The following is a 22860-nucleotide window of genomic DNA, read 5'->3' as shown; positions in this document are numbered from 1 at the left end:
GCAAAAGATTGTAAACAAACCAATACTGCATATGTGTGCGTTCCTTAGAGAAAAAGGCTATAGAAAGAAGGCCGCTGCTTAGGTTGCCGAGAATACGTAAATTCCCCTAGTTTTTGGAAACAGAAGCAATATTCTAATTTTATTAATTGATCTTTGTTGGTTAATTAATAGCACCAAGAAATGTGCACAATATTGCGATGCAATCAATTATTATTTTGCACTTAAATCGAATAAAAAATAAAAGTCATTTGAAATGCTAGCTTCTAGCAAGGGTTGCAAGATAATTTAGGAACAAATCCCTGCTGCCAAATACACTTGTTTTCTCCGCCTATCTCTCCCTCTGAGTATTTCTAGTGGAAAATAACGATTTTTAATTGGCTCACTACTTGACTAGGCTATTTTGACACGTTTCCACTTATTAAAAAGTGTGACAAATGTGCGAGTTTCCATCTAATGTCTTGGTGTATTCAGTGCACTTATTCCATATGATGAAGCAATAAGTGCACCGAAGACACCAAAACGATTAGACCATAGAGGTAACTCTAAGACCACTGGGTCCCGAAGAAAATCATTATTATTTTTGGCTCACTCAGTACCAGAACAACGGTCCCAAGCAGTCCCAAGCTATTTCACTCACCCCTGCATGTTCTGCATAAATCCACACACCCCTGCTGTTATCTGTCAAACTTTCATAGCGAATCAAAACAAACATAGTGTAGTAATAGAATTTCAACTAGAATAGGGTACGTTAATCGTTTGCTTGGGACCAATAGGCTACTAAAGTCAACAATCAATACGAAACTAACGATTTTAAATTGGCTCACCACTTTAGTAGCCTATTGGTCCCAAGCAAACGATTAACGTACCCTAATCTAGTTGAAATTCTATTACTACACTATGTTTGTTTTGATTAGCTATGAAAGTTTGACAGATAACATCAGGGGTGTGTGGATTCATGCAGAACATGCAGGGGTGAGTGAAATAGCTTGGGACTGCTTGGGACCGTTGTTCTGGTACTGAGTGAGCCAAAAATAATAATGATTTTCTTAGGGACCCAGTGGTCTTAGAGTTACCTCTATGCTAAAGTGGTGAGCCAATTTAAAATCGTTAGTTTCGTATTGATTGTTGATTAGACTGCAACGTGCACTTTAATCACACTTTTTTGCAATTTTGGCGCAGTCCAGATTTAGATGTAATCCGCAATATCAGCAAAAAAAAACCCTTATCTGACATTAATGTCGGATTCGAGGTCGGATTATCGAGGGGGAATCAGTAGGTCAATTTCGGTAAAAGAATCCTTCATTTTGGGTTATCTGTTCTTAGCGTGCACACTGGGAGACTTCTAACAAAATTTACCAACTGGGCGCCAGTTCGACAAAATTTGGCCGCCCATCGTAGTACTAGAGTATTAATTTTGTTTTTTCCTCTTTGTGCTCCAATTTCCTTTTCATAAAGTTCCCGAACGGCAACAAGAACGGACGTGAGAGTGTGAGTAAAGTGAGTAAAGGAGTTGTGTGTTCCGTTCAGAGCTGAAAGTTGAAAAAAAATCGAAGTTTGTGCGCGTGGGAAAAGCGAAAAACTTCCGAAAAAGGAAGGTTTTTCTGTGAAGAAAATTCAGTTTTGTTTTTGAGAAACAAGTGAAAATCACAGTGGAATTTGTTTTCCGGTGAATCAGTGGCCGTGCAAGTATTGAACCCCAGGTGAGTAATGGAACGGGAATGAATTTCATAACATGGAAGCGGCGAATGCCAGAGTGGATTTTTTTTGCCTCCCGGATGAAAAAATCGATTCCAAAAATAGATGTTATGAATCACAATAACCGTTGCACACAAATAGTGGGTTGCTTCTCGGTAGGAAGTGCCTTACCTTAAATAACAATTCCGCATTTTGGTCTACTTTCAGATTCCGCCATCTTTAAATTGATTGTTTTGTGTCGGATCACTACATTGTTGGCTTCTTCTTCCACCCGGATCTGAGCCACGGAACAGACCAATATGATGAATTCGATCAGTAAAATCCACTTCAACAGTTCGACCGGCGTTTCGTTGAACGACCGATTCACAGTCATCTCCAGAATCAGTCCCACGGACAAGGGAGCTGGAGGTAGCGGTAGCCACGAGCGGAACGGCGGTGGAGGCATCCTGCGAAAGCGCTCCAATTCAGCAGATTCCTACGCGTCCCGCGGTTCGTACGCCAACCGGCAATTGGTCAACCAGCTGGACCGGCGTCACATTGGGCAGTCGCAGGCGGCACTGCGCCTGAGGAATGTAAGTTCGATGCTCGTTTTGTTTTGCATTGCCGATGGACGAGGTCAATGACATTATCGTTTTGTGTCGATTTGCTTTGCTTTGCAGAAAACTATCCGTTCCGGTCGGCAGCGACTTAACCGCAGCAGCCTCGCATCACGGACCCAACTACGACGGGCAGCCGGCAATACACTATCCCTCTCGGGAGGTTCACGGCGATTGCAGCGATCGAACAGCTTCACGGATGTTGCTACGTAAGTAATCTGATTATATTTTGTTTGAAATGGTGGAGTTTCTTTGAACGAAACTCGGATTGTAACGTTAAAGTTACATTGCTGAATTTTGGAAGGGGAATTAGAGCAAGTTAGCAACCGTAAAAGACAGTGACTGTATTCATTGACGCATGTTGTTGAAACATAGTTGGTAGACACTGAAGATAGGTACACTAGTTGGAAATCGTTCGAATAAATCAGACGCCTAACAAGTTGAATTCAGTTTCATTTCTAGGTGGTTGTTTTGTTTCGTGATTTAGTTATCGTGACTGACATAAATCTAGGGTGGAAAAAGGGAGGTAAAATACGATAGTAGTTCTGGTTTTGTTTTGCGGGAAACATGATTTATTTGCTCGTGTCATGTCTTGCATTCCCAGTCGAAAGTTTGTTGCATAAATTAAGCATTTTTTATGTTTCTTTCAGACTACCAGCGTTATAATTAAAGAGGCGCAGGTATTCCCTGATACCTATGTGTTAATCTGAATACGTCAATTTGGATACATTTTGACCCAAAATTCAGTCATGTCCCAATTTAAGCAATACACTCGCTTTCCACTGGATTTACTATCGACGTACCTACTGACTCTATTTGTTTGCCTTGAAATACTCTGGTCTTAGCTTTTAGTTTCCTGGATTTACCTGGATTTTCTATACGCTCTGCAAACCCCTAAAACATACTGATGAATGTGGGCGTCTTAGTGGAATACCTGTTTAAAGAGAGAGAAGGATTAGTAATTTCCTTTTAATTCTATACTGCCGTTATAAGCATACGAGTCCCACGGTGCACAAAGATTGCATAGAACATGGGACAGTTATGCGTATAACGGCAGTATAGGGCTTGAAAAGACGTCTTGATAGGTTGAGTTACGCTAGTGAAACGAATAAATCCGGAGTGATTTGAGATTTGGGTGTAATTGCATTTGTAAACAAACACGTCAATCATTGATTTTGCACGAATAAATGCTCAATCTCGAAAACTATCAACACTATCAGGTAACTATTAACACTATCAGGTAGAGGAATGATTCCCTCTATCATTTGGTGCAGTTTGTTTACGAGATTGAACTTTTGTTCGCGAGAAATTGGCGATTTACGTGTTTGTTTACAAAAGCAATTACGCCCAAATCTCAAATCACTCCGGAAATATTATACGGTTTTTAATTATCATGGCATACTATAAATAGGGTAGACCACTACTTCGTCGTTATCGCCCATTTCCGTTCTATCGAGCAGAAATAACCAATTCAATATACTTTAGACCAACAATTGAAAAGGTACTATGGACTTTTATAAACAAAACGTTGATTATTCATTCCCCGCCAATCGAACGCACATTACCGGCATCATCGGATAGGGGAAACTTTCCCCAACCCAAATATGGTGTCAGTTTGCGTAGGCGAGCCTTGAGTCACGAGAAAAGGGTTGTCGAAGTTTTGTTAGCAATAGCTGATGTGCTCTTTTCTGTTGTTGGCCGTGATTTGCTCGATTGGTTCCGCTATTTGACAGCTCAATTGGTTCCCGAGATTCTATCCGCCAGACTATGAATATACCGACTATAGTTTCAATGCGTTTGGACGGAATTGAAACTCGTAGAACGAAATTGCAATCAAGAAGCAGTGTTTGATTTCTTACAATATCTCAATAATTTGTGACTCTTTATCAAACCCAACGGTGCGTATAGTAAGGTAAATAAATTTTGAAGTCATCTATAGTTGAATCACTCAATTTTTAAGTTCATATCCGTTCGATAAAGACTACGGGAGAACGGAAATTAGATTTAAAACCCTACATCACGGATTACTTCGATCGCAATAAATTCCTCTACCTTATTTGCTTATACTTGACAGATACGCGTATTTCTTCTACAATGTGTAGAATTCTTCTTCTTTATTCTTTTATTTAACGTCGGTCTCTGTTCCGCAATCTAGTGCCAATTGGACCTGTGCGCCACCGCCGTCGACGATTTTCATACGCCGCAGCCGCCGATGAAATTAAGCCGGCATGCCGCCGCAGTAAAATCTTTCACGCCGCCGAATAAATGTATGTCACGCCGATGAAAAATCCGTAGCACCTTTTCGGTTAAATACATCTTGAACATGTTGAAATTAGAGCTTGTGTGTGGTGCAGCGATTGTCATTTAGTTATTTGACGTTTGTTCGCACTTTCTCGATCTAGCACACAGGAAATGAATCATTTGAAACGGATTTACATAAAGTTGAATAAGTCAAGATAGAGCTGTAATTAAGGCGTAACAGCTTTTGTAAACAATACATTCTTTCGATGATGTGCTGAAAGTCAAGGCTCGCCCACGCAAATCAACATCAACATCAACATCAGGTAGGGTAAGACTTTCCCTACCCGACGTAATGTTGGTTTGCGTGGGCGTGCCTTGAATTCCTAGAAATCATCGAGAGAAATCATTGTTTACAAAAGCTGTTACGCCCCAATTCCAGCTCTATCTAGAAGTGTAAACAACACGTTGATATTTGCAGGGCTGTTACAACAAGCGCGGATTTCGCGAATTTCGCGGATTTCGCGATTTTCGCGGATTTGTCGCGGAAACATTAAATGATGTCGCGAAAATCGCGAAGGGACTGACGTGCTGTCACAAAAATTGTGGAATTCATTGTAACCTTTTCATCAATTTTGTTATTCATTTGGCTCTCAATTGTTTACCTTTTCAAACACCCTGCAAATAATCGAGAAATGATCTCAATTCGATAAGTTACACCGGATTTACACGGAAATTCTCTGGGGTCTGTCCAATGTGAGACATATTCATGTTTTTTTTTATTTACAATATGAAAATAACATTTTTCGTTATAAAATCATAAACGAATCGTATATATGATAGTTATTACCATGTATTAGAGGCGTTTCCTTACCTCAATCTACCTGTGCACCAGCTCTCAAAACATAAACAATTATCAAAATATTGCTTGCAATGGATAGATAGCGAGTAAACTAGAAGAATAAGTGTATTTTCAACCGATTCAAGTATGAATATAGAATTAAATCTGGTTTTGAAAGTTGGTGCACAGGTAAAAAGTGAGGTTACGCGATGCCACAGCCATGTATACCGGATATTCTAGGTTCTCTAAATCGTCCTGGAGTTCAGTTGATTTGTTCTACTATACCAAGCAGGACTGCAATAATGTCTGTAGTATCGAAATATGTACAAACAAATTTAAAGTGTCTATGTGGATCGTGTCCGATCTATTGCTACGTATACAAGATGTTATAGGTTCTGAAATCATTCTGGAGATCAGATTATTTTTTTACTAGATCACTCAAGACTAATTCAAAATCTGTAATATAGAAATATGCCCAAACAAATTTCCAATGTCTATGTGGATCATGCCAACCTATTTCCGTGTATGCCAAATGTTCTAGGATTTCCAAATCGATATTTCGATACTACCAATATTATTCCAGTCTTTGTTGATCTAGTAAAACAGATCATCTGAACAGCAGGACGATTTGGAGAACCTAGCTCAGCTGGTAAACGTCGAAATAATTAAACATTATCCATATATACACTATGAATCTGTTAGGATATATTTCGATACTACAGACTTTATCCCAGTCATGGTTGATCTAGTAGAATAAATCGTCTGAACTCCAGAACGATTTGGAGAACTTAAAATATCTGGTATACATGGCAATAGTTCATGCATGATCCACTAGACTGATGCAAATTTTGACATTTTCGCTCCACAGTGCTCATACGGTTCCAAATCGGGTCCTGATTAGTCTCCCAAAATTTGAACTCATTTGCAAAGAAACTGACTTGGCACAAACCATTTGAAGTTTATATGGAAATTACTATGGGAAATCAAAACTTTTTGTTCATTGTCTTCTTACCTTTTTCCATATTGCACTGTTCAAAAATTCAAAAGCTATACTTATGGAAAATTTTCAACTTAGCAGAATATAGTTGTTGAGCCAAACGTCAAATAAAATAGTTATTAATTGTTTAAGAGATTGATAATCTTATGGCATGATCCAGCAGCTGTTTTGTGAGCAACACTATATCTTGCAGTGTGACATAGTAGCCATGATTTTTGTGCTCTATTCCAAGCGCCAGAAACACCAATGTTGCCTGCTGAACAGTTGATTGAGCATAATCGTCAGACATTTGTTGCTTGAATTATTGATAGCTTTTGATGCTTACATTATATTGAAAAGTGGTTCAGGACAAAGTTGTAGCTGAGAAAATTAGCTACGAGCTCAGTTATCATTTTTTTAAAGTAGAAAGATATGGTAAATTGTTAGATGGATATGAACGAAACATTTGGTTTTCCTATAGTAATTTCCATATAAACTTCAAATGGTTTGTGCCACGTCAGTTTCTTATCGAATGAGTTCAAATTTTGGGAGACTAATCAGGACCCGATTTGGAACTGTTTTAGCACTGTGGAGCGAAAATGTCAAAATTTGCATCAGTCTAATGATCCACTGATGACACTGTGCATCTGTCTGGAAATATTTCGATACTAAAGACAATGTCACATTTTCGGTTGATATAGTAGATCAAATTATCTGAACTCCGATTTGAAGAACCTTGAACATCTGGATTACTCGGAAATAGATCATGCATGATCCACATAGACACTTTGAATCTGATTGGACATTTTTCGATACTACATACATTATTGCAGTCTTGATTGATCTTGTAGAACAAATCTACTGATGTCCTGGACGATTTGGAAAACCTTTAATTCCCTGTATACATAGTAATAAGTCGTGCATGATCCACAAAGTCACATATATACGATTCGGTTATGATTTGACAACGAAAAGGTTCATATTAGAAATGAAAAAAAATATATCATGAAAATTTCTCACCATTGGACAGGCCTCAAGGAATATCCGTGTAAATACAGAACCGCGACGTGACCAACAAGTGTGACTTATGAAACTCTGGTATTTTCTCGATTATGTGCAGGGTGTTTGTTTTGAATCGGTAAAAAATAAGAGAAAACTAGTAAAGATGAACTAGCCTATGGCTAAAAATCTCTTAAATAAAGATTAAAAAAAAAAGAGAAAACTAGAGCCAAATTAACTACAACATTTAGGACAGCAAAATACGTCAGCGAGACAAAAGTAATTTTCAAGAAAATTTGCATTTCAAATGAAAATGCATTATTTTTTAAAAATAATGTTTCATAAAATCTAGGCCGGTATTATTCAATAGAATCTTATAATGTAAGGGTGTTTTTTATGTTCACTAATTACTCAGAATGTATAACTGAAGATGATACATTGTTATTTTTTTTTCAAAGGTTACAAACGATACACCTTTTGCTCAGTCGGTAAAGGCGCAGCTACAAAGCAAGTCCATGCTGGAGGCGACTGAGTTCGATTCCCGTCCGTTCTATTAATTTTTCGGGTTGCAAAATTTCTCTACTTCCTTGGGCATAGGATAGTACAGGCATAGAAAGCTCTCAATTATAATGTGAAGGTACTTGACTAAGTTGAGAGCAGGTAAAAATCTAATATGTTATAAGCAATAAGCTTGAAATGCCATGTAGTAGTATACAAATGGTATTTTTAGGCAATGAAAAAAGTTTTTTTTTTTGTCGCGGATTAGTATTTGAAGTCGCGGATTTCTTTTGAGAAATCGCGGATTTCACGGATCAAATTTAGAAAATCTTGTAACAGCCCTGTATTTGAGCTTTTTTTAATCTCATATACTACCCATAATCGCATAACAGTCCCATATGGATAGGAAATCAAGCAAGATGGGACTGATATGCGATTATGGGCAGTATAGATCCAAGTTGTGCGGCATTCTATGTATATCCGAAATACATAATCTTCAAATACATGAACAAAAAGTTATGTGACTACAATGCGTGTTCATTCAAATATGTATCAGAGTAATACAAGCATATCATTTATCGCTATTAACCGAGGGGAGCGACTCTATCTAAGATGCAGGAAAATAGTTGTTTTGCTGTTGTGAGATGCGCGTACACTTATTAGATGGCTGGAATATTGATGAAGACTTTGAAGATTTCCTGCAAAATGGTGGAGAGCGATGCAAGTAAATGGATTTAGATGCAAGAGATGAAAAAAGATTTTTCGTAGATTGATTCGCTATCGTGAGATTTGAGGACGATCTTAAATTGAGATTTAGATGTGTCGCACCCCATGCGATCAACATATTAATAGTGTGTAATGCTCAATAAATGAAAGAATTCGTAGGGCCGATTAAAATGTTACGTAATGCAACGATTGCTTTTCAATACTATCCACCCCTACATAACGTACTTTTCTTATACTTAATAAAAGGGTTGTAACCAGGCTTGCTTCCATTCACTTGCAATAAAAACATGATTTTCTGAATTTTGAAATCATTAGATGTTATAATCATATTTTGTACTTGTGCTGCTCTTATGAGATCAAGCAAATGTTTTTGAATAACCCATCCGAACAATTCGAGAGATGGGAAACTCCGAAGTTATTTTAGTCTTTATCTTTACTTTCATTGATATAAGTGAGGGCCGGAAAGCATACAGTAAGCCCCCCCCCCCCCCCATATCTAACTACGCCTATTAAATGGAGCACATGTTTTTGAATACTTCTGAACATACCAGCTTCACAAGATCAGAAACACCGAAGTTATTGCAGTTTGAAGCCTTACCTCCATTTATTTGGGTGAGGGGGCGGTGGTACAGTTAGCCCCCCCCCCCTCATGTCTTAATATGCCTATGAAATGAAAAATTGTTTTTGAATAATTCATCTGAACATACCAAATCGATAAGATAAGAAACTCCGAAGTTATTTCAGTTTGAAACTTTACTTCTATTGATATGAATGAACCCCCCTCCCCATCCCCCTCCGACTAAGCATATGAGACAGATCTATTGTTTTTGAATATTTCATCTCAACATACCAAAACGATACAATAATTCGGTCGAATTTGGAGTCTGACTTTCATTGGTACACCGGCAGTGTTGGCAGAAAAAGGGATTTTTGGCATTTAATTCGAAACATTGATCTTTGAACAGCTATAACTTTTTTTAAGGGCATTCTAGCACAATACATTTTAGAACCAAAGTTGTTAGGCACTTTCTGGGCTAGGGGAAACGCTCCTATAGTTGCGGTACGTTAGTAGCGTTAGGCTCCTATAGTTGTGTACGGAGTCTCCATACACAACTATAGGAACCTAACGCTTCTAACGTACCGCAACTATAGGAGCGTTTACCCTATACTTTAATGTATTTATGCGTGGTTTGTGCAAAATTGTGGTCCCTAGTAATAAAGATGCAAAAAAGTAGGATTTCCCATACTAATTTCCATACAAATTTCAAATCGTCCCCAAATTTTGCACAGTTGCTTGGGACCCCAAATGGAACCAATAAACGATGAAATTGAGCCGGCGCGCCGCCGCAGTAAAATCTTTCACGCCGCCGAAGAAATTTATGTCCTACCGATGAAAAATCCTTAGTACCTTTTCGGTTAAGTTCATCTTGAACGTGTTGATATTAGAACTTGTGTGTGGTGCAGCGATTGTCATTTAGTTATTTGATACAGGAATTAATCATTCTGATCGGATTTACATAAAGGTGAATAAGTCACGAAAACTCCGCTGAAATCTACTTAAACATTCGTTGGCAGCATCCAAAATCTCAACCGAAATCGAGTGGAACCACCTCCGGCCACTGGACCCTTAGTTGGTAACGTCGTTGGCAGCATCCGGAATCGACTGGAACCTGCTTCGTCGAGAATGTGAGAACAATTTACTGGAAATATCTACCGGAATCGACTAGAACCTCCTCCGCCACGAGCGTCATTCGAATGTTAATCTGGAGAGGTGAGCTTTAATTTGCGAGATATCGACGTCTACAGCCATTGATTACAAAAGCAATCAAGCTCCTTTGAAATGTTGGCACTGAAGTGTCCGAGACTTTCTGGCATTTTGAATTTTTTAAAACACATTTTCTAAACTAAAAGATTTGGCATGGTTTTTTTTTATCTTAGGCTTAGTAATAAAGTGATAAATCGCCCTTAGTTCAATCAATGTTGATTTCTGGAACTAGATTTCTCTTCGAAATATCACCAGTTCATTCGAGATTTTGCAGTTCCCTACGCCCTTGGTTACTAATGTTTGTTATTAACATAAAATGTTGCTAGAGCAAATGAAAAACATATGGAAACGCAATACATGAGTAGATCTGTTATTGTAAAATGAAAATAGTATCATTTCTATTAATCAATAATGCATTTAAAATGCAGAGTTAAAATTTATGATAATTCAAACTATGTAAATAAAGGTCCAGCAGTGCGAACATAGATTCGGACCACTACCTAGTTGCATTATGCATGCGCTCAAAACTCTCGACGGTGCATAACACACGTCGAAGTCGAACGCCGCGACCCAACATTGATCAACTACGGGACGCCGGACTTGCCCAGGACTACGCGCAGCAGCTGGAAGTTGCACTACCCACGGAAGAGCAGCTTGGCGCAGCTTCTCTTGAAGATGGCTGGAGGGACATCCGTTCAGCCATATGTAGTACTGCTGCAGCGGCACTAGGTACTGCAATCCCGGACCGAAGAAATGACTGGTTTGACGGCGAATGCAAACTGTTAGTAGAGGAGAAGAATGCAGCACGGGCGAGAATGCTGCAACACCGCACGAGATTGAATGTGGAGCGATACAGACAAGCGCGATACAGACAAAACTCGGTTTTCCGAAGAAAGAAGCGTCAGCAGGAAGACCGAGATCGTGAGGCGATGGAAAATCTGTACCGCGTAAACGACACACGGAAGTTCTAAGAGAAGCTAAGGCTACGTGCCGCAAGCCGATATGTGCAAGGACTTGGACGATAACCTTCTCACGAACAAGTGAGCGAGGTGATTGAGAGGTGGAAGCAGTACTATGACGAGCACCTCAACGGTGATGCAGCAGAAAACGAAGGTGGCACGGCAACAGACCTTGGAGGACGCGCAGAAGATGACAGGCTACCGGCCCCTGATCTTCAAGAAGTTGAGGAGGAGATCGGTCAGCTGAAGAACAACAAAGCAACTGGTGTAGATCAACTACCAAGTGAGCTATTGAAATACGGTGGTGAAGCACTGGCTAGAGCGCTGCACTGGGTGATTGCCAAGATTTGGGAGGAGGAGATATTACCGGAGGAGTGGATGGAAGGTGTCGTATGCCCAATCTACAAAAAGGGCGACAAGTTGGATTGCTGCAACTACCGCGCGATCACACTGCTGAGCGCCGCCTACAAGGTACTCTCCCAAATTCTATGCCGCCGTCTGTCACCATATGCAAGAGAGTTCGTGGGGCAATACCAGGCGGGACTCATGGGTACCCGCGCTAGCACGGACCAAATTTTCGCGATTCGGCAGGTTCTGCAGAAATGCCGCGAATACAACGTGCCCACACATCATTTGTTCATCGATTTCAAATCCGCATACGACACAATCGATCGAGATCAGCTATGGCAGATTATGCACGAGTACGGATTTCCGGATAAACTGACGCGATTGGTCAAGGCGACGATGGATCGAGTGATGTGCGTTGTTCGAGTATCGGGGACACTCTCGAGTCCCTTTGAATCTAGAAGGGGGTTATGGCAGGGTGATGAACTTTCGTGTCTGCTGTTCAACATCGCGTTAGAAGGTGTGATCAGAAGAGCTGGGATAGACACGAGTGGCACGATATTCAGGAAGTTCATCCAGTTCCTTGGTTTCGCCGATGACATTGACATTATGGCACGAAACTTTGAAATGATGGCGGAAACGTACATCAGACTGAAGGCTGAAGCTAGACGGATTGGTGGAGTGCAGATGGATGACGGGACGTGGAGGAGACGAATGAATCACGAATTGCACCAGCTGCTGGGAGAACCATCCATCGTCCACATTGCAAAAATTGGGCGACTACGGTGGACTGGGCACGTCATAAGAATGCCGCACGACGACCCAGTGAAAATGGTTCTAGAAAACGACCCAACAGGAACAAGAAGAAGAGGCGCGCAGCGGGCAAGGTGGATCGACCAAGTAGAAGGTGACCTGCGGACCCTTCGCAGACTACGAGGCTGGCGAACTGTGGCCATGGATCGAGTAGAGTGGAGACGACTTCTTCGGACAGCAGAGGACAACAAGGCCTTAGTCTGATTGCACATGCACAAATAAAGGTCCTGGAAAATCCTGGAACACTCAGGGAACTAGTAGAAACCACGTCATGTTTCTTAAATTACTGTTTAAAATAATCATCCATATCTAAAGATCTTTTTTTTTGTTTATTATTTTATTTGATAAGGCTCAACTGAATTAACTTTACAGAGCCGAGAATTCTTGTTCACTATACATTACATTTTAAAGCTATAGTCAAAAGGTACAACACAATAAACATTTTATCTTCCGCTATCCAATAAGCCTTCTACATCAGAACGGGAGCCGCTTCCAGTGGTTTACTTGTATGGCAGATTCGCCAACGGGGGTCAGAGCGCTTACATTGCAGCAATGGACGCAAAACGTGGTCAGCACTCACACATTCAGCATGAAACGGTTGCTTTCCAAAGTCAACGACGCATCGACTGAAAGAACTGCTGATGAAGAACAATGAGGAGGACCACACAATGTTTGCTGCCGAGTAAACAGACGATCGCTTAACACACATTGAGAGTGGTCTGTTTCTGTCGACAGCCGAGTGAACACTGAGTTGAAGATCTTAGTCACTATAGTTTTTATTCCCTACTGAACTTGTCGAATTTTATTGAAATTTATGTTTATTTAATTTAATAAGCGTTTTCAAAATTTTCTACAGATAACCTAAGATATACAATAAATGTTGATTTTTTTTTCTACGACGCGTATTTTCACCCCTGGTGTCGATGAACATATTTCGTGGAGCGGAATTTGCGGATTGAACACGAGATGCGGATTTGTTTTGATAATTTTACATAAGGGAATTTACGTAATCTCGTCTATCTAAGTAGCGTCCGTGCTTCTTATTAGCACTAAGGAATCGTTTGAATACATTCAGCAAAGTGTTTTGATGGGAAAATACAGTGTTTAAATTTTGGTAGTTGAAAACCGTCAATGGGTGCCGAAGCCGATATGTACCCTACGATGGAACTTGGCACAGCATTCCAAGTAGCGTAATACCACCTTGTTGTTATTCAATTTTCACCACAATCAACGTTAAATGTTAATTTGCAATTTTCACCTTTTTCACTTCCAGAATGAACGCCGACTTTGTCGAGCGTCAGGCGCTGCGCCGTTCCAACTCCCAGCTGAGCATCGCCTCCCGACTGGGTTCTGGCGGCCGGTCTCGAGGAGGCCCCCGTCGCCCGTTGCAACGTACCAATTCATCCACCAATCTGGCAGGCCGAGGAAGGTCTCAATCTCGTGGACGATCTCGCTCTCGTTCCCGATCCCGTACCCGTCTGCCACGCTCTCGATCCCGAGGCAATCTCACCCGTACCAGATCTCGCAGTGCCGGCCTGAATGGCATCGGCTACAACAATAACAATAATAATAATAACAACAACAACAACAACCATATCGAGAACCGTCTCGGTCGGGGTGGTCGCATGCGAGGCCGCCCGAGTGTCAGACGCGGCCGCGGACGAGGTCCAGCTACCCTGGCCCGATCTGCCTCTCGTACGAATCTCCGCGCCGGAAGCGTTAATGGCCGTCTCGGTGGAAACCGAAACAATCGGCCGCTGGGCACCCGCGGTGGACGTGGACGTGTGGCCAAACGTGGTCAACGGCGAGGACCAGCAGGATCCGGTCAGAATGGTACCGGCGGCGGAAGACCCGGACGTACCCTGCAGAGGTAATAAATCCGATGGCATATTGTATATGGAAGGGAGAAATTTACACATTCAAATGGTGGAGCGCGTCCCCTACGTGGTGGAAGAATCGAACAAACACTTCGTCGTTATTCTCTGGGTGCAGATACCCATGATACGCATCGACGCGATTTGAAGTCATGTTCACTCTCAGTCTTAACCCTTAAGGTCCGTTTGTTGAAGGAAACCGATTGCAAAGAACAGAAAGAAAGCTCGCACACAGTTCAGTAACCACGATGAATAATCACTGGCCAACGGAAGCAACCAGGCAGTTGTATTGCACTTGAACCAAGTTGAATTGAACAATGGACGATACTACATCTCGAATACGCTATTTGCAACCTTACCGAAGAACATTCTCAATTCACGCTTGATACTGGAATGCCATTTTATCAAAACTTATCTACCGATGTGTTCAACCCGAAGACCGTAGGCAATATTTTCTATTCAACCAATCTGGCAACTGTACGGACTGGCTAGCATCATAACGTTGAGTTCAATTCAAGGAACATCCAAACCTCGTCAAAAACCAGCGCTTCCGACGAACAGAGTTGTGCCATCTTAGGTTACTAGTTCACTGGTGTAATTTGGTTCTATAATCTTGATTCTCGATCAAAAAACAGTACCCATCTAGCGCACAACCGGTGTGCAAAAAGACCCTTCCACAACAAAGCCCGCTCGAAACGAGCGATTTTCTTGTAGTTGTTGCAGAGTTGCTGTGAAATGCTGCAGTTGCACGTCGCAGGCGTCCCAGTTATTGGGGTTCAGCTGATGCGGACCGAAGCCAACCACCGCCGCCACCATCCTGGGGGTTTCACATGGAGACACTGAACCCGTCCTGAGCTGCCTGACCGACTGACTCGGGTCCGGATTATGAGCGGAACGGTTTTTTGGTAACACACAATGCGACGACGGCTCTCGATTTGTCGCTGGGTATCATGGTATCTATTCTGAAACTGTTCATGTAACTAATCGTTCTTCTTGTAGCGCGCTCGAATATATCAGCGGGAAAGCGTAGAATGGCGGGTTGCTACTGATTGAGAGCGGGAAAGCGAACTAGGATTGGGTCCAAGGAATGGGGGATGTATCGCGAACGATACACGTCAATCGTCAAAAGAAAAGGTCAAACCGGATGTTACGATTGATTTACGTATCTGCTCAAAGATTGCAGACACAGTTTCGTTTATTTTGAAGCAAGTCTCTCTGTTCGACAGCTTTTCTCGTCAACCGGGGGTCGCCCACGCATACCAACAACATCATCGGGAAGGGGAAAGTTTCCCCTATCCGGTGATGTTGATGGTATGCGTTGGAGTCATATGAGTGGGTGTAAGGTTTGTATTACGCCTTTTCCACATGTTGTTCTTGATACTAGTTCTAACTAATATCGCTATTACTTCAAAGAGCAAAATGTAAAAATTTATTCTTATAAATAAGCAATATTTGTCGAGAAATTATCGATTTTACAAAAATCTCCATACTGCAATATTGGTTTATCCATCACCGGCGGGTGACATCTGTAAGATTTGATGGTGGAAAGTAGTACCCTATTGGGGCAAAACAATTCAAAGAGAACTTACGGGAGATGGGGGTAAAATGCCTATGCTAAGGAAGATCTCCGTTTCATTCACAAAGTGAATCTATATTGAAATGCGATGCCTTGAAAATGTTGGATTAGGTTATTGGCAAGATATTACTATTGATATGCTTAACGAACTTAGCTCAATTCTTGTTTAAATTGATAAACTTAAAAAGACTAACAAGAACCTGTTTTCGATGTACTGTGGGGCAAAATGCGCATGCTGATTTCAGCCAAGGAAGCATACATTTAGGCTTATCTATGCCCTTCCTGTATTGAATTTCAAAAGGTTTACGCCTGATGGTTATGTCTTCCATACTAAAATTCGCAGGGCGCATTACGCCACACTAACAAATAGTAATGGCGAAAATAACTACTATTTTTCTAATAGACATAACAGTCGATCCATCAAGCCTAAAGATGAATCAATCAAATCGTTATTTTTTTTTTAAATGTTCAGAGATACCAACTGTTTCAATGTAATTGCCAAATTTCAAAGGCTTTATAACGGAGTCTCTCTACCGATATTCTTGAACTTTCATACTCCTTGACAAGTTTCAGGACAAAGTGTTACAAGCCCTTTTCGCGATCTTTCGAATTTATAGCTCAGTGGATGTTAGTTCCACAAGGTGCAAGTGTTCAGCAAAATATGGACCATTCCAGGATTGTTACGACTATGCGGATTTTGCGATTTACATTTCAGATTTGGTCTGGCGAGAATTAGATCCACTTAGTCTGAATTCAACTAAGATTACATTTCTGTTATTTGAATTCTCCATTCCTATCATTTCAAGGACAAATTTTCAAATAGACAATGACTTCAACCGTCAATTTGTCGCTCACACAACTTCCCCTTTCAGGATTTAGGAGACAGTAGGTAGGTGGTTTGCCTAAGGTCTTCTAGCCACGCGATTGAGCTGCCATCTTAGGTGAAGCTTCCGGGGATAAGCATTTCTTATACAGTCGCTGGATGCAAGTCAGACGCTGCTTGAACATCTATTGATTCTCAGAACGTATTTGAAACCTTCAAAGCTTTGAAAGCTCAAAACTTATCAAAACTTCCACGATTTGGTCAGTTCTTTGAACACCAAGTAAGATGTATGCACTTGTCTGGAGTTCGTTGGACATCTTTGAAGCTCTTTCAATGTCTTCGAAGCTCTCTGAACCTCTCCAAAGTCTGAAGTTCGATGATCTCTCTTAAGCACTTTTAAGATTTCAAAGTGTTTTTATGTTACTTCATACGTGAAGTTTGAAGCTTTAGTGTGATTATTTATTAGCTCGAGAATGATTAGAAGAGGGTAGGTAGATAGTTAGAGTACGGCAGTATGAAAATTGAATAGAAGTTGAAAATGAGCGAAGGGCCATTAATGCGGCAGTGCAAGTCAAACGCACACTCTTTGCCTAACCCGTACGATGTACGCGGAGATTTGAAGTATGTCTTCAAATCTACAGGCAAAAAGTGTGCGTCTGACTTTGCTCAAATACTGCCTGTGGCTGTGGAATAGTTCTAGCTACGTTTCATCAAAAGCATTGTCAAAAACGTTGCCGAAAGCATTTCCAGATCTTCGAAATTAGTTGAACCTATCTGTAGTTCATAGGACTGCTCAGAAGTTCTCTAAACTCTACATCTTTTCATTAGCACCCTGGTCCCCTCATAAGTTCAAATAATTTTAGAGCTGTTTACGGATTTCCAGAGGAGGCTTGCAAATTTAATTAAAAAATCCTGGATTTCAAAAAAGATCGTTGAATTTCAGAGATATTCAGCGAAACTCCGAGATGCACACAGACCATTATTGCAGTTTAGAGAATGTAAAAAGGACTCAGCGATCATCGCAGAGCTGTTTGGGAAAACTTCAAAGATGTTTAGGAACTTCAAGACGACTCTTCGGAGACGTTTAAGAGATCCTCAGGGAAGCTAAAGGTAGGTTTAGAGATGACCTTTCAAGGCTTATGGAATTTGATGATAACTTCCAAGGAACTCATTCAAATGAAATTTGCTCTCAAGGTAGTTCTGAGGAACTCCAGATTCCATGTAAATACCAATGTAGGTTTGAGTAGATTTCCACCCATCATATGATTCAAAGGAAATTTTAATGAAAATCCATAGTAATTCTTGAGGTTAATTCCTAAGAACTCTGAGAAAATTTGGAACAGAATTTGGAGGGTTATTTCATGATAATTCTGAGGAGAACTCCATGGTAATTGAAAGGAGAAATCTGAGGATAATTTTAAGAAGCTTCTGGGAGAAAAATGTCATGTGAATTTTCGGATATTACGTAGAGTTCGGGGTGTGCTAGACGGAGGATAATTCTGAGAATAGTTCCAGGAGAACTCCAAAGGAATTCAGAAAACAAGTCCAAGAGAGTTCTAATTTGAATGGCAAACAAGAACCAGCTTTGAGGATTGTAAATTACGGAAAACGTGTTCCTTCATTCTCATTGTTGGGGACTTGGGGTCCACAATTAAGGCGTGCCGGACCGTGTTCGGTCCGCCCCCGTTGGGCCCAATCCTAAGTCGTCGTTTCGTGTTCGGTTCTACTTGCAGACGTGGCGGACCAGGTGGTGGTGGAGCACCGCCGACAGGAGGAGCCCGGCGAGGCCGATCGCGCTCCCGAGGTCGAGCGATATCGCAAAACCGCGGACGCAGTGCACAACGAGGTCGCAATGGTAAAGGCCTATTTTGGCTCATTCCACACGGTTGGAGAGAAAAATGTGCGAATAATTTGTTTCCTTTTTTTAGCATCCAAAGGACGCCGAGCATCGGCACCGAACATGAGCAAAGAGCAACTGGACAATGAGCTGGATCAGTACATGGCCAACACGAAGTCCTCACTGGATAAGGAAATGGACGAGTACATGCATGGGATCAATAGTTCCATCTAGAGGGACCTGTTGTTGGACCCCTTGCTGTGGAATGGCGCGGAGAGCAGTTAGTTACAAAATGTGAACCAATCAGGCGTTCAGAACTAACCCACAAATTTTTTGTATATCGTAACAACAAAAGTATGCTACCTACTAAACACAAACAAACTCTCTTAGGCAATAAGGAACCCCTTTTCACTCAAGTGGAAAAGCAAAAAAAAAAAATGGGATGATAACTAAGCGTTGAAAACTGAACTTTTAAGGAGTACTTTTAATAACTTATCTACCGTAAATTTTGACTGTACATAAAATAAAGTATACACATGAGCGATGTGTACACCTGAGGCAAAGAATGCAAATTGAATAAAACTTGTTTTTTATGACTGAATTGAAATCAGTGCTTATTTTATATCACAACTACTGATCGCAAACGGATTGATTTCACTCAAGATACTGAGACAACCATTAGATGAAAAAAACCTATCATCCACACTGTACACAAACATCATCCTCTGATCGAATGAAACCTCAGACCATTCAAAACAAAACACCGAAATCGCTTTTTCGAATGATAGCTGCAACCGGATGACGGTTGTTTTGAAATCAGATGATTTTCCTCTCGAATACAGGATGAAACTTGTTATGAGAAGTGATAGGGCCTTCAGTTGAAATGCGTAATGCTCTCTGCAGAATGACTGTCATACTAAATGGAAATGCATATGGTATTGGTTCAACCCCATAACGCAAATCATTCAAAACGATGGTGTAAATAATTCTATCGAACGTCATTTGCTGATGTGAGCTGACAAACGAGGTGGAAGCATATGCATCGCTATCAGAGCTGTTACGAACATTAGTAAAGGATGAAAACCAATGTTTGGCTATTTCGTCATTCTCTGCTTGAACGTCAAGCAGTTTAGTTCGGTTTGAGCTCGCTCTCGTGAGTTGTTCGGAAAGTATTTTTGTGAGTTAGTGTTCGCGCTCTTTCTTTCGTGGTTTGTCGTGCGTGTGTGTGTGCCCCGAAATGGGGAAGCATCGCTCGCGAAGCCCGGTGCAGGACCAGGACGCCGGTGAAGGTAGCTCCGGTGTGTCCACATCGAACAGGTTTGCTGTTCTTCCCATCGATGAGCATACCCAGCCAGCTGCAAAAGGAAAGCGCAGCAAGAAGAGGAAGAAGAATCGGAGCCAGTCCGATTGCACGATTTCTCGCGGCGATGCTACTGCGGCAAACGGTAGTGATGTCGGAGATTTCGGTGACGTTGCCGACACAAGCACGGCAAAAGTAAAGCTACCTCCGTTGGTAGTAAAAAATGCCCATCTTAACGATCTCATCGCAGATCTGGCTTCGCTGGGCGTTAAAGCCGAATTCAAGTTGGGCAGAGTCGGCACCAAGGTTATGCTCCGCACGAAAGCGGAGTATGACTTGGTCGTTGCCCACCTGAGGACTACCAAGGTGGAATTTTTCACCCACGACATTCCCGGCGAGAAACCATTCAAGGTCGTCATCAGGGGTCTACCGAATTTTGACCCGATGCTGATTGAAGCGGAAATCAAGAACCGCTACAAGCTGGCCCCAACTGCCGTCTTCCGGATGACAAGGAGGGACGAGAACGTCAAAAGGTATCCAGATTGTCTTTTCCTGGTGCATTTCCAGAAGGGAACGGTGACGCTCAATGCGTTGAAGGCTATCCGCTCCATCAATTCCATCATTGTCCGATGGGAGCCATACCGTGGCGGCCGTCATGACGTCACCCAGTGTCAACGTTGCCTGAATTTCGGGCACGGCACCCGAAACTGCTTCGTCAAGCCGCGCTGTGGAAAATGCGCCCAAAACCATATCTCCTCCGAGTGTGTTGTCGACGAGTCGGAAGCGGCCAAATGCGCCAACTGTAATGGCGCTCATCAAGGGTCCGACAAACAGTGCCCCAAACGCGAAGATTTCAAACGGATCCGAAAGCAGGCGTCCACAAGAAATCAACCAGGACGAAAGAAGGAAAATACGCCGGCATTCAGACTGGAGGATTTCCCGCCTCTTCCTGCTACGCAACACGATCAAGCAAATCCACGGGTGCAATCCGGCCCCCGCCAAGAAACGTCTGGTGCCTCAGCTGGACAAAGCTCTCCATCCCCCCCTGGATTCTGGAGACAACCACCAGCACAAAACGCCAATCCCGATCTCTTCTCTGCGGATGAGCTGATGAAGATTTTCGTCGACATGACCAGCGCTCTTCGCCAGTGCCGCAGCAAGCCCGAACAGATCCAAGTGCTCGGTAAGTTTATTATTCAGTATGGTGTCTAAACCGATAACTGTCGTCACATGGAACGCATGCTCTGTAAGAGCAAAAAGACTCGAGCTTGCTGACTTCCTCCGCAAGCATAGTATCGACGTGGGCCTCCTAACAGAGACCCATCTTAAATCCGGTGACAGCTTTTGGTTGCCTGATCACCACATTATCCGGCTTGATCGTATTGACTCCAGGGGGGGTGGTGTTGCGATCATCATCAAGAAAGGAATCAAGTTCTGCACGCTGCCGCATATTCGCACTTCTATCATCGAGGCCCTTAGTGTCGAGGTGGAATCACCAACCGGAAACGTCCGGTTCGTCGCCGTATACTGCCCTCGTCAGTGTGCTGCCAGTAATGGATTAGGCATCCAATTCAAGCATGATCTGACCACCATCACTCGCACGAGCTCACGATTCGTCATTGGGGGCGATTTAAATGCCCGCCACGAAGCATGGCGGAACTATCAGCGGAATCAGAACGGACGTCTGCTCTTCGACCACTCGCAGCATGGGCTGTATACAGTGAAATTCCCTGATGAACCGACATTCATCTCTCCGGCGGGAAACCCTTCCACGTTGGACTTTTTTCTATCGAACATTGGACTATCCAAACCGATGGCGATCAACGATCTCAGTTCCGACCATCAACCGGTGGTGGCTGAAGTCGGCACCCACGTGGAACCTGCTCAAAGCCTGCGCAAAGACTACCATCATGTCAACTGGGTGCAGTTTGGGCATGTGGTCGACAGAAACATCGATGAAAATCCGCCACTTGACACCGTAGAGGACATCGACCGGGCACTGGAAGGGCTCCACCAGGCCATATCCGTGGCTGACGAGACGTGTGTTCGACAAGTTCCTGTGAGGGGTAAGTTTGTTTCCATTGATTCCCACACCCAATTACTGATTCGCTTGAGAAATGTGCGTAGACGCCAGTTTCAGAGGACTGGAGATCTAGCGAGGAAACGTGAAATGGCCGATCTGAACAGGCAGATTGCTTCCAGAATGGACTCACTCCGAAATGAAAGTTTCGGGCGTGTTGTCCAGAATCTGGACGACCGCTCCAGACCATTCTGGAAGGTAGCCAAGGTGCTGAAAACTCATCCCAAACCCGTTCCACCTCTCAGAGTCGAAAATGATGACGATCGGCTTTTAATCACCCCACAGGAGAAAGCAAATGCGATCGGTGAGCATGTCGCTTCATCGCATTTGCTTGGCTCGTCTATCCAAAGTCCGCTCGAAGATCAGGTTGCGCAATGCGTTCAAAACCTAGATGCCTCCCCTTGTGTCGTGCCTCCGGTGGATATGATTACAGTACAACAAATTTGCTCAGCGCTGAAATGCACCAAGAACATGAAGGCCCCCGGGTTTGACGGCATATTCAACTTGATCTTGAAGACACTCAGCATGAAAGTGCAGTCTCTTCTAACCGCTATCTTCAACAGATGTTTGGAACTGCACTACTTTCCAAACATCTGGAAAGTAGCAAAAATCATACCAATCCGCAAACCCGGTAAGGATCCAACATTGTCTTCAAGCTACAGACCAATCAGCCTCCTTTCAGCGCTGAGCAAATTGTTCGAGAAACTCATTCTCAATCGTTTGCTCAAGTTGTCGAGGAAAATAACATTCTCCTTCCGGAACAATTTGGTTTCAGAAAGGGGCATTCCACCAATCACCAGCTAGTACGGGTGATGAATAACATCCGAAGTAACAAAGCTGTATCCAAGTCCACAGCCATGGCCTTGTTAGACGTTGAAAAGGCGTTTGACAATGTTTGGCATGACGGACTTGTGTACAA

General features: G+C 42.4%; 1 protein-coding gene across 1 annotated transcript; it reads left to right on the top strand.

The window, feature by feature from the left end:
- The first annotated feature begins 1469 nt into the window (after nucleotides 1-1469).
- LOC135698969 (serine/arginine repetitive matrix protein 2) lies at nucleotides 1470-19036 on the top strand. The gene is made up of 6 exons (XM_065219137.1): nucleotides 1470-1700; nucleotides 1903-2267; nucleotides 2355-2500; nucleotides 13725-14321; nucleotides 18458-18579; nucleotides 18653-19036. Exons 2-6 carry the CDS (start codon nucleotides 1995-1997, stop codon nucleotides 18793-18795), a joined length of 1281 nt encoding a protein of 426 aa, XP_065075209.1. The 5' UTR covers nucleotides 1470-1700; nucleotides 1903-1994; the 3' UTR covers nucleotides 18796-19036.
- The last annotated feature ends 3824 nt before the right edge of the window (nucleotides 19037-22860 follow it).

Source organism: Ochlerotatus camptorhynchus, unplaced genomic scaffold (assembly GCF_037179485.1).
Source record: "Ochlerotatus camptorhynchus isolate MF236.1 unplaced genomic scaffold, CSIRO-AGI_Acam_v1.1 ptg000099l, whole genome shotgun sequence".
Classification (NCBI taxonomy): Eukaryota; Metazoa; Arthropoda; class Insecta; order Diptera; family Culicidae; genus Ochlerotatus; species Ochlerotatus camptorhynchus.
Note: the sequence above shows the minus strand (reverse complement) of the source record. Positions and strands in the feature narration are given on the sequence as shown.